The sequence below is a fragment of the Emydura macquarii genome, unplaced genomic scaffold (assembly GCF_026122565.2).
Source record: "Emydura macquarii macquarii isolate MOO-44397 ecotype Brisbane River unplaced genomic scaffold, CSIRO-AGI_Emac_v2 contig_1876, whole genome shotgun sequence".
Lineage (NCBI taxonomy): Eukaryota > Metazoa > Chordata > Testudines > Chelidae > Emydura > Emydura macquarii.
The window spans coordinates 574,690-587,308 of NW_027132013.1; the positions used below are offsets into that span (position 1 = coordinate 574,690).

A 12,619-nucleotide genomic window follows, 5' to 3' on the forward strand; every position below is an offset into this window, starting at 1 on the left:
GCCCTGGATGGCATGTTGGTTCCCCCTATTCCCCATCCCTGCCCACGCATTCCTCACCAAGCTGAGTGGGGAAGGAGTAATAACAGCTTGGTGGTAGCAGCGGCTCTTATTACACACTTGTACATAGATAGGTGATATGAATAGCCTTTTACTCTCCTGCATCGGTGCACAGCAGGGCTCCCAGCATACCACAGAATGAGTAATTGTAGTAATATGATTTAAATCATTTATATGTGCCAGCATACCAAACAAATCCAAAGAAATTACAATATCCTTTTTTCTATAAAAGGATAAATAGAGCATTTTATTAACGCTTTTTGCAGCAACAAAAGTGACACAGTCCACATCTTTTCATTAAACACAGCAAAAGCCATGGTCACATTTTACATCACTTTGAGGCACAAAGCAAAATATTTTTTCCCTTAAGGTCAAGGTATGATTTGCATTTAAAAAAAGAAGAAGAAACAATCCTCAAGTTGTATATTGCAGTAGCAGGGCCTCCAATCACTAGCACAATACAATGAACAGATCAAAAATCCAAAATGGATTGTTACATACAATGATAATCATTTGATTTGAGGTGGGAAATGGATCATCATTGTCATTTTTAGAGCATTAAGAAGTGATCTGGTGTTGCTAAATTTAATTTGGTTTAGTTTGGTTTAATCCCAACAATCCCAAATGTCTACAACAAGCTAAATATAAAGGTAATATATTGACTAAAAGATTATGCACTTTATAATGCATTGCACTTATTGCTTGGTACACTAATGTTGCAATTCTTCTTGAGTTATGCTAAGAGAAGACAAGCATAATGAAAGTAGAAGTAGTGCTCTTCATAAATCCATTACTAGTTATTTGCCACTTTGGTTTATTGTGAGGATTGTTACTCATATTCAGCATCCACTATAATTATATTTGACAAATACAGTTTTTAATTCAGGGATTTGTAAAATAGCAACATTTTCTATAATTACACTATCTTCAATAAACTTTTATGTATTTATACAACTGTGCTACAGTGTGTCAAAATAGGAAAACTATCAAGAGAAGAAAGATACTTAAATTGTTCTCTGTTTCTTTCATTTAGTTCAAAATATTCTGCAAAACAAATACATCCATTTTGTGTAGGGCTACTTTCTCATGGTAATTTTCTCTTTGGATTACATTTGTGGGGTGGAGGGCATATCTTTTTGTAGGCTATATCTTTTTCTTCTAAAGTGATTTGCAACCAGTACAAAGTAATTTACTGTAACTAAAAGTACACTGAAGCATTTCTTGCAAAAGTTATTTTACAGTCTGCATGAAAATTCAGATTGAACATTATATATTGTTTTTATACTGGTTGGTAAATGTAAGGAAGAACATGATGCATACTATAATTTCATTATATTCTGTAAAGAATAAAAATAAGAATTTGTGTCTAAACATTTGATATAAAACATCCAAATAATTCCTTTATTTATCACAGAGTAGCCTGCAATCACAATAAACATACAATATGCCTAATTTTCTTCTTTTAGAGCCCGATCCAATTCCCATTGAAGAGAAATGTATCAATCTCTTATAGATGTCTAGGACTGAATCCTTTCTTCTGGAAGAAAGTCCGTGTCTTAGACCAAACACAGAATCTCTGCATTGTACTGAGTAAATGTGTATACTTAACACAATCAGTTTATGATCTCTTCCAATACAGTGTAACAAATATATAAGTGCATTTTTTAAAGATCAAGTAATTTTGGCTTTCTAAACAGACTATAAGATGTGCCAACTTGGTTGGTTAGTTGTGCTTTAATCCTTAATTATGAGCTTTAGCTCATGTATTCTGTAATTATCTAGTTGCCTCTATAGTTTTGACCAGGAAACCCTTAAAACTCTAATGGTTATAGAACGGATACACCCGAGTGGAGGTGATGACATTTCACAACTCATACAGATTGCACTTTAATGGTAATTTTTTTTTAAAACAGTTAGGCCTTCCTGTCTGATATGTGTTTACATGTTTATACCACATTTGTGTGCAAACAATCACAATGAATTTAATCACAAACACTACAAAATATATCCAATATTGAAATTTGTTATGAGTAATCTTCTCCTTCCTTATAGCTGTATGAGTCTTGGACTTCCTCTTGTACAAATTCTTCTTTCTTCTCCCAACCAGCTGGCCAACCACCGTTGAGCTGGGTCGTAGCACCATAAGACTTAGTGGTACCATAATTTACATAATTCTGAGTAATGTCCCCTGTCTCTTCATCAAGTTCATCTTCATGAATAAAACCACATTTCTCTTCACTTGTCTGTTCAGGGTCTGCCCAAGGTTGTTTCTCTCCTGAAGCAAATATGCCATAGAATATAACTCCTCCATAATGCACTAAAGCAGCAATAAGGAAGACATACTGCCACTCTTCACGTGTCTGTAAAGAAGAGGATTGCTAAGTCAAAATAGCACCACAGACTTGTTATCTGTTCTGAGCTGAAAGGGCTGAATAAGGAACGGAGGCTATAATTTTCAAAAGAGCCCAACTCCCAGACACCTAACTGCCTCAGGTTCCTTTGGTAATCCTAGTCTAAAATCTCAATTTGTCCAATTGAAGTAGATTTCTGTTACTTGTCTAACTTCTGTGAACATCAATTAATAAATCAACTCCTCTACCATGAATCCATACACACAACTCAATGTGACAAGATAACCAAAATATCTAACCTGATACACTGCTGTGTGCAGTACAAAAAAAAAATGGAAACCCAGCATATTTAAGCATGCTGAGAAATATCCCTTTGCTTGAGAAATCCTGCCTACTGGCATCTAGAACAGGAGGGGAAGTGGCTGAGGGAAAAAGAGTGTTGCTGGTGTGGTCCTGCCATGCAGCTACCTTAACGTACATTATGGACTGGACTGGCCCCAGTATTGGGGAAATGTAAAATCTGCTCAACTGAACTAAAGAATCTGGGCTGTTTCCAGTTCTAGGCCTCAATCCTGGACCCACTGTAAACTATGACCAAACACCAATTGACATTAAAGAGGATAAGTGGGTGTCCCTAGTAAAAAATTTCAATCAATTAATAAAGGAAAACACCATTATATTTCAGAGCATCATGAAACAAATGGACTGTTTCCAATACATTAAGCTTTATTACCTCTTTCCCCTACATTACACTTGTTCTCTCTTCCATGAGTACTTTCAGTCATGAGCTCTTCTCCTTTTGTACATTATTTTTAGTTATGAAAACTTTCAAGGACTATTTAATCCAGTAATGTTTTTTAAATATTGTTTTTTTAAAATGTCCAAATTCATACTTGAAATATGTGTCAAACCTGCTATTAATTTAATCTAAACAATTTAAACACTTGTTTGTGTGCTGGAAAGTGGTGTTTCCCTTATGGGAGTCTTCTGAAGGAAGTGGTTACGTTAAGAGAGGGTAATAAATATCCACATAAAAACAGTTACAGTCCAGGGAATTCAACAGAGCTGAGGAAGCCAAGGGGCAGGAATCTCCTGGCTGAGGCAGCATAAGATGAGGGTTGCTCAGAGATTTCCAGGAAGTCAAAAGATGGCTAGTGGATAAAGCCAAAAGTTAATGATCACTAAGACAAGTGATATGGAAAGTTGTTTTAGGAATGGGTTTTGTCTTTAATACTAGTGGGATTAAACTGATCATCTTGAATTTAATGAAAATTATTTTGAAAACTGAATTACAGGTTACCTTGTTCTTTGTCATTGCTCCAACAATTATCGGACAAACCATTCCTGACAAGGTCCCAACTCCATTAGAAATTCCCATTAGAATGCTGGCATACCTTGGGGCTATGTCTAAATGGTTGACATTGAATCCTGCAACACAAATATGAACTTGCTTTTCCACCATAAAATGCATCAATGACTACTTATATAGTGCCATATTTGGGGTGCTTTACAGGAAAATATAATGATGAGGACCTTACCCTAAGAGGCTCACTATATGAAGTCAGCCTAAATATATGAGATGGATTTGTGTTTTAAGTTTAAACTGAAAACAGCTTATAAAATTATACCAAAACGTATTTCTCCTCAAAAATCTGCTTTTTTTAAAAAATAAACACTGTGCAAGGAAAAAGAGAACCCATAAAATTATTAGATTTTGGGGAAAGTTCTCAGAGAGGGACTTGCAGTGTATTTCACATCCCTTTTATGCTGTAAATTAGATTTTTTTTTCTGTGTCACTTCCAATGACAGCCTGTATCACTTCCTCTTCGTGTTCTCTATATTTCTCTTCTAGCTCACACAAAGCATCAGGGTAATGACTGTTTTTGTGTGGGAGCATAGGATAAAAATTAATAAAAGGATACTATTTTAAAAGATTTTGTGTTTGCTTGATTTTTAAAAATTGCATTTATTTTCTGCAGTTCCAACAAGCAAATTCTTTTCAAATTTATGCTATCACTGTTCAAAGAGTCCTAAAAAAACCAGTGTTTCTAGGAAGTTACAAGGCTCTAAAATTCCCCCAAACAAACACCAGAAATATTTGAAAACAGAATCTGAAGACCAAGACTCCATAGAGAAAAGGTAGATGGTGTGAGGAGAACAACCATTTAAAAAAAAAAAAAAAAAAGGAGGATATATCCTTTCAGGGCACAATTTCCAAACAGAAGGTCTATAGTAAACACTGGACGCACCACAAATTTCTCTTAGTTTGGTATTTTGTTTGTTTCTTACTAGATTTAGAGGGGGTTTATTATAATGGAATTAAGTAATGTTTCAGTAGAAGAACTAGAGCTGATAGGTCTTGCACAATTAGTGGGTTTTAATGAGAGATTTGAATAAGGAGACAGTAAATATTTGACATAAAAGAGCATGGAGGCTGTTCCAGATATAAGGACCTGAGTGCACAAAAGGAGATAAACAACTAAAACAGGGACTTAGGTGCCTAAGTCCCAGTTTTGGGACCACTGTGATGCACAAAACGCCTGCTGAAACCCTGTATGCTCCTGAATTCACTCAACACCTAAGTTTTTGCACTAAAAGTTCCCTAGGTGTGTATGTTCCTGCTTCAGGGAATGCACATTGCTGCCTCCCTCTAGGCACTTATCTCCATCCTAAGCTCTAGAGTGATTTATAAACAAGGGGAAGAATAGGAGTTCAGCTGCCTAAATCTCATGAGGTGTCCAATCTAGTAGACTTGCTCAGAGGATGCCTACTAAATTAGGCTTCAGGCAAATTCACACACAACAGCCCCTAGGTGGGAAGAGGAGGACAAGGAGCTCCCTCATAAATGTTAGCCCGGTGGCTAGGGTACTCACCGGGGATGTGGGAGACCACCACTCCAAATCCCTTCACTGTTGGAGAAGGGATCTGAACAGAGATTTGCTACCACCCCAGTGAGATTTTAATCACTGAGCTATGAGATAGTCTGATGGAGGCACGCCTCAGTGTCTCCTGTTGAACCTGTTCCACTGTGGATAGAGTCACTGGAATAGGGGGATTGGATCCTGGGTCTCCCACATGAGTACTCTAAGCACTGTAGAAAACTACAGAGTTATTTTCATGCTTCTGCTCGTGCTCTCTCTTTCTCAAAGTCATTTGGGCTAGAAAAAGCTAGAGAAATGTGAGAATGACTCTATAGCTTGGCGGTTGGAGCATTCAGGTGAGAGATCCAGGTTCTGTGCGCCAATGACTGATTAGGAGAGACTGAGGGAGTCCCACATCAGGATATTCCATAGCTCAAGGGTTAGAGCACTCACATGAAAGAGACCTGTTTAAATCCATTTTCCTAGTGGAGCGGAGACTTTAAGCATGGGTCTCCCCCATCCCAGGTGAATACCTTAGCAACAGGGTTAAAAGTTATAAGGGAGCTTCCTCTCTGCCTCTCTCCGCGCCAGCCTCTTGCTAAAATGGTGTCAGCACCTGACTCCAAGAGAAGGTTCACAGCTGAGAATTGCTTGCAGAGATAGGTGCCTCCAAGCAGATAGGTGCCGAGCTCCAAAATAGGGGCAGAGCTTTGCACACACCCCTGTCGTCAGCATCTCCCATTGGGTAGCTTAGGCAACACCTGCCTAGCATGCTGGCTTTTGTGAATTGTTGTCTAAGGTGCCTATCTCTCCCACTTCATTGTATAGGAACTTAGGCACCTAACTCAAGCTGTGTGAATTGCAGTGATTTTCTAGGGATCTAAAAGTTAGGCATTGCGATGCTGAGCATCACAATGCCTAACTCCGTTTGTGCATTCAGGCCAAGAAGCCTCCTATGCAGATAGGAAAGGTTGTAAAGATGACAATGGGAAAATGAGGCAAAGGCAGATGACCCAGGTAATGCCAAGTGCATGAGAAGGGAAGTATGAGATGGCAGTATAGGCAGGAATGGAGCTGTGCCGAGCCTTAGAACAGGGAAAGCAGCTTCTGAATATGCAATATGTCAAGAAAACAATAACCAATTTTATTATTTTGTGATACGCAGTAGAAACAAAATGTAAAACTCAAGATAAATTGTAAGAAGGCAGATTCCAAAGCAAAATTTACAGTAATATCTTTTGTATTTATCTAGGTGTAGAGTATATGGGGTCAGGGAATGGAAATACTTGAGCAAATATAATATACACGATGTGGTATTCATTGTTCTTTTGTCTGAAAATGATAACAAATAACACTAGTCTGAATCCTGAGGTTCTTACTCAATTTTAATGTCACTGACTGAAAACTTAGTGAGGACCTCACATTTTCTTTTCCTTGAGATAAAATAACTTCCCCCGTTAGTAAAAATATTATCTTACCAGATATGGCAAATCCACTGAAGCCCACAGCGAGTACTAAGAATGAAATAGCCACTCCTTTACTATGAGAATATCCCACCACCAGAAGAAGAGTTGCTTCCATACCAAAACCTCGGGAAATAACAACAGAAAACTGCACATCAGCTTTAACTACCTATAAAAACTGCAAGCACTAAGGCACCATGCCTGATACTGCTATGGGATAAGCAGTGAAAAAACATTAACTCTTTAATTTCATTATTTTAGAAATGCCTCTTCATTAGGAATATAATTGGACAACTCCTTTCCCAAAGAAAGCACACATTTTTGCAATGTAAAATGACCTCTCTGTTCAGTATTTGAATACCAATTTCTTGTAACTGTCTGACACACTTGACCCAAAGACCTTGTGATCCAAATGCAGTACCTGCATTATGAAGGTGAAATTTGCCCTATGGCTATCTGTATTACAGGTTGAAGTGCTGCATAGGGTCTAGTGCAGTGCCTCTGCACAAGAGTGAATTTCACCCTCAAAATGTAGGAGACTTGCTGTAAGAGTTATATTTTTGTCATATGTCCAGTCACTAGAAATTGAGACCTATGAGTAGTTCAAAGAGCATATAACAACTTTTCAAGGGCATGCAGAAGTGTACGGTAGATGGCTAAAGATTACACACACTGGGCCAATTTTCACTCCTACTTAATTATTCACTTAGACTCTGTTGTCCACAGTTGTGGAGGTCAGTAGTGTAATAGTGTATTTATTTGGATGTATTCAGTTATTTGCATAAATGTTGTTTGGTGTACACTGAGTTGTTGGGAAGCCCTGTATCCTAATCTACTGCAAGTAACTTAAAATAGCTCTAAGTGTAAGACTAGAATTCTGCCTATCTTCCAATTCATACAAACATTTGTTTGAATTCTCTCTCATCTCTCCCTATTAAAACCACTGCTTTGTAATCTTTTTGTAATGGCTACCACATCTGTACACCAGAGGGGGTTGAATTTCAGTGGGGAGAAACTGAGCAAACAGGAGGAAGTAAAACTGGCATTTGTAGGGAAAAGACATGTCCGAAACCTCCATCCCATGGTGGCATCACCATTCCCTCAGTAAAACTCTGAGTCCCAAAGGCCATGAAGAAAAAGAAGGGTCAAGGAGCTGGCAAAGAAGCCTGGGAACAGTAACTCTACTGGGCATCTTGGGCCAGATTTTCAAAGACAGGTGTAGATAGCCCTTTTTAAAAACTCTAAAGCAAGTTAGTCATCAAACTCCCCTTGATTTCAATAAAACTCGGGCACTCAAGCTCCTCAGGGACTTTTGAAAATCTCACTAGGCACCTATCTGCATCTTTAGGTATCAAACTATCATTGAAAATCTGGCCCTTGTCCCTCTAAATAATTTCTCCATTGAGTGAAGTAAGAAGGCATATGCAGACAACCTTATATCTCTACTTGGAGGATAATTTCAGTTAGTATTCTTTTAATAGCCACATGTTTATCATACAAATCAAAGGTGAAAGTAATACTTAATATAACCATGGCTCCTAAATGAACACATGTGTTTTATTTATGGACTATATTCTATGTTACATTCAGGGTATACTGGGAACCTATAAGAAGAGTGACTTACCTCCACAATTCATTATCTTTCTCACAGTAGTAGTTGAAAGAATTTGCCTACTTCTTAGGAAGTCAGCAATCTGTCCCCCGATAGGCACAATAATGGTCATCACTAAATGTGGCACAGCAGATAACATACCCACCTAAAATAATGACAAATGGGAAGTGTTAGCACCATAATAAAATATTGATTTATCATTTTTGAAGAATCAGGCAATCAACAACTAACTTATTGATTCTCTACAAGTTCAAGGTAGGTGTTTAAAGCAAACATCTTGACTTACTTTATTAAATGACTGAAATTCAACAACATGCATGATTGTAACTCCCCATTTTCTTTTCTTAATGATAGCCAAGACAAACTAGGAACCATGCACAGAACTCTAAGTACTAAACATTACAGGATACAGTTCCATAGGTAAGTGAAGTCAAGGGTTTTCGAACAAAAAACATCAAGAAGCACTGAGGACCTGGATCTACATTCCTTGAACTGTCAAACTCCCATTGAGGCCAGTGGGGCTCTGCATTATGTAAGAAATTGAGGATCAGGCCCAGAATACTCCATGTTTAGAAATCATATGTAAGCTACATACTAATGACATACTCAGATGTATTTTTCTGTCTGTTGTCTCTATACACACACTACACTTCACAGAAAATCATTCATTGAAAATATATAATAAATTATGTATGCCAAGGTTAATATTAAAAATGGGGATTTGTGGGGGAACAGCATTTCTATTGTACCTTTTACAAAGCACACTATGATGAAAGGCAGAAAATTATCTCCTCCTTTCTTCAGCTTAAGTTTGAAATTTTGTACTTTGTTGCCGTTTACAAGTGAGGAGTGTAATCAGATGGCCAAATTCAGCCCCAATGAAAGCAGGTGTTACTCCCATTTAGTCAGATATTTAGAATAGAAAGTAGCTGCTGTATCTCAGGTACCACTGTAGGATACTGGCAGGTAAATGTTGGCTTTTTGGTTGCAACCACTCTCAATAACTAACTTCATGCAACAGAGATAAAAAAAATTGGTCCTCATCTCAAAAAGATTTTTCCCCTAGATTTACAGGGGGTGGACCATTCTTTGAATATCTAGCTCTTAAAAAAATTTGGGGGGATGAAACATTAAGACTAACTCTATATGAAGTGACCATTCTAATCATATGCTCAATAGAAGAACTACAAAAAGTTCTTAGAATAGCACCAGCTAGACTCAAATTTCTTTAACCCAGAATTTGAACAGTACATAGATTCACATGAAGACTCTAACATTTAATTTTCCAGATTAATTTATCTGCTGTACTAGAACAAGTAAAACATGATAAGCAGCCATATTGCTTGTTCATCAGTTAATGGAAAGGGTCCAATGGATTTGAACTAGAACTTCTAATATTTCCTCTTCTATCAAAATGTTAGAGGCAGTGTTAAATTTCCAAAGACCATTCTCAGTTTTCTTTGAAACGCCTCTGTTGTGTGATGTATGAAGGGAAAAGTGGAATCAAAACCAGTTTTTGGAGGTGGGGAGAGAGGTGATCAAAATCCAATTCTTGATATGGACCTGCATTTCACCACTAATCCCTTTTTGCATGTGATGTCGAAGTCTAAAATTCAATATGAAGTTTGAGAGGATGAAGGGTGCAGAATCCAGATCTGAATTTTGCAGCTCATGCCCATCTCTGACTGCCATAACATAATTGTGATTGTATCCTCTAACAAGTCTGTCACTACTTAGGGTTTTCAGTTTGTCATTATGATGCACACCATAGACCACCTGGACCTTCATAGTAACAACATGGATAGAATTTAGATCTTCCTGCTCCAAAACCTCAGGCCTCTACCATCTGAGCTAAGAAAAATCTCTGTTTGTTCTTCGCAGCCTAGAACCTAAGATACTCAGGTGAGAAAATATTATTCCATCTATCTATCTGCAAATTAAGGGCCTGATCTGCTAACTGAATTCCATAGAAAGGTTCCCATGGACTTCAATGGGCTTTGGATCAGTCCTTAGAGGTCAGATTGTGCCACTGACCCATGTAAAGGGTGACACATAACTGCATCAACCGTGGGGAGGATGTGAGGTGCAATTCCTGGCTGAGTGCCCCAGGGCATAGGGCACTGTTCAAAGTGCACCATTTTTTTGATGATGCAGCTTGCAGTATTACCAGCCTACTCTCCAGACCAGTACAAGGAGGTGGAGATTGATGGTCCTACTTTTCCTCCAACTTTCCTCACAGTCTTGGGGGCACCATGCTCTCCAGGGGATGCACTGATGGACAGCAGTTGTGACGGGCAGGGGAGGCACTTTGTATGCTCTACCCCAAACACCTGTGCAAAGTCCTGTTGCAATATGGCTCCAGACAGGTCACTATAAAATATTTCCTCTTAATTTTTTAGCTAATGCACAATGTGTACATTTTAGACTAATCAGAAGGGTACAATCCCTTTTCAGTTTTGTCACTTCACTCACATAAACTGGTACGTATAAAGAATGGTTATTTTCTGCACTGGAGAGGAGCTTCAAGAATTATAAAAACACTGGGAAAGATGTGCATTACACTTTCCTCCCCTTCAAGTAAAGAACTACAACCATGACTCTGATTATTGCTGCTCAAAAACTATATAATGTTACATTATGTTTAAATACCTTGCTTATTTCAAACCCAAACACCTCTTCAAAGTAAGCAGGCTGACTAATAAGAAGCAAATAAAAAGTCCAGCTTCTACAGAAGTTTGCAACAATTATTGCATAGACCGGCATAGAAGTAAAAAATTTTCTCCATGGCGTCTTGAATTTCTGAAACATGGAAAGAAAGGCACAGTTATTATTTTGTTGGTTAATAAATACAAAGCTTCCCTTAGCACGCATGCTATCTTAACCATGAGTAGTTCCATTGGCTTTAATTTCATAAAATAAAACATATGCATAAGTACATGGGAGAGCAAAGACTTAGCACAGAAACCTGAGCAAATGGACAAATGTCTACAACATTTTCAGTGAAGCAACTCACTGTCATTCATTTCTATTCTTCTTATACAAACGCTAGTAGTAGAATCTCATTCAATCTTGGCATGTCTGATTAGAGCCAGTCATAAATAACATAGCAACATCAGGGAGCAATGCAATCATTAAGGGCAGTTGGCTTTTTCTTTGTAAACTCGCAGCTAGATGCTCAGCTGGGGCAAATCAGCATAGCTCCAGTGAAGTCAGTCACCAGCTGAGAATCTAGCACTGTGTTTTTAACCCTATTGCCTGTATAGTTTCATTATGACATTCTGGAAGTTTCTTTAAACAGAGTTTCAGCTCAAGCACCGTTTTGTTCTAGTTTTTTAAAATAGTAAGTTTTGACCAATATAGGACGAATTGAAGTGGAGGGGGAGGGAAGACATTTCCTTTTTAAAGTGAATTTAGAATTGCAGAAAGTTTATGGATTTTAACTCTGCAACCCTATAGCATCCCAGGCCCAGATCCTCAAAGGCATTTAAGCACCTAAACGCCAGCCTGAGGCCCCTACATCCCAATATTAGTCTTCACTGCAGCTTCACATAGTCTCAAGTTTCTTCCTTTCGGTGTGGATCCAACTGCAGGATCTGTCCCTATCTGAGTATATGGAAATGACTTTGGAGAGATTTCATGAATGCAGCTAAAGGCAGGATTAGATTATGTGTTGAAAACTGGCATGGTTCCAAAGGGAAGTGTTGAAATTCACTCTAATACACGGAGTATGTGCACTGCCCTGTGCACCTATTAAGTTCCAGTTAAGATCTTTAGACAGGTTAAGTGAGACTTAATTGGTGGTGAATGCCCTGGGAAGAATGTCATACTGCATATATCAAAAGCAATTAAGCCATTAATATAGACTAATCACTTCCAAATATAATTTTCAATCCAGTTTTGAATTATGAAAGTACAAAGATATGAAACAGGAAATCTCTAACCCAAACCTGAACAGAATATGCTGACTTCTCTTTAAATAATATTTGAACAAGCCTTAGATCTGGTGTTTAAAATTTCAACCTGGAGGAAATTTTTCTAATCAAGAATGGGCTTTTCAAAAGCACCTGTGTCACTGAGGAGCATAAATCCCATTGAATTACAAACTAGATACTACAGCTGTCAACAATGGATCAAAGCTGAAAGCTCTTGATCATGGGGAAAATGGCTTAGGCCTGTGCTGAATTCAGAGCAAATGGTTGACCCAATTAGAAAACACAATAAAGAGAGATCTCTGAGAGTCACTGATAAAGGAAGGTAGGAGCAGGAAAGTTAGTA

The 12,619-nt window shown here is 38.0% G+C and overlaps 1 protein-coding gene across 1 annotated transcript in view; it reads right to left on the reverse strand.

The window, feature by feature from the left end:
* Positions 1-212: 212 nt before the first annotated feature.
* SLC17A6 (solute carrier family 17 member 6) overlaps positions 213-12,619 on the reverse strand; it is a 46,973-nt gene continuing 34,566 nt past the window's right edge. The window contains exons 8-12 of the mRNA XM_067558176.1: positions 10,994-11,143; positions 8,357-8,489; positions 6,748-6,858; positions 3,709-3,836; positions 213-2,417 (exon numbers count right to left, since the gene is read on the reverse strand). Coding sequence (XP_067414277.1) covers positions 2,082-2,417; positions 3,709-3,836; positions 6,748-6,858; positions 8,357-8,489; positions 10,994-11,143 — 858 coding nt within the window. The 3' untranslated portion in view covers positions 213-2,081. The remainder of the gene's footprint in view (positions 2,418-3,708; positions 3,837-6,747; positions 6,859-8,356; positions 8,490-10,993; positions 11,144-12,619) is intronic.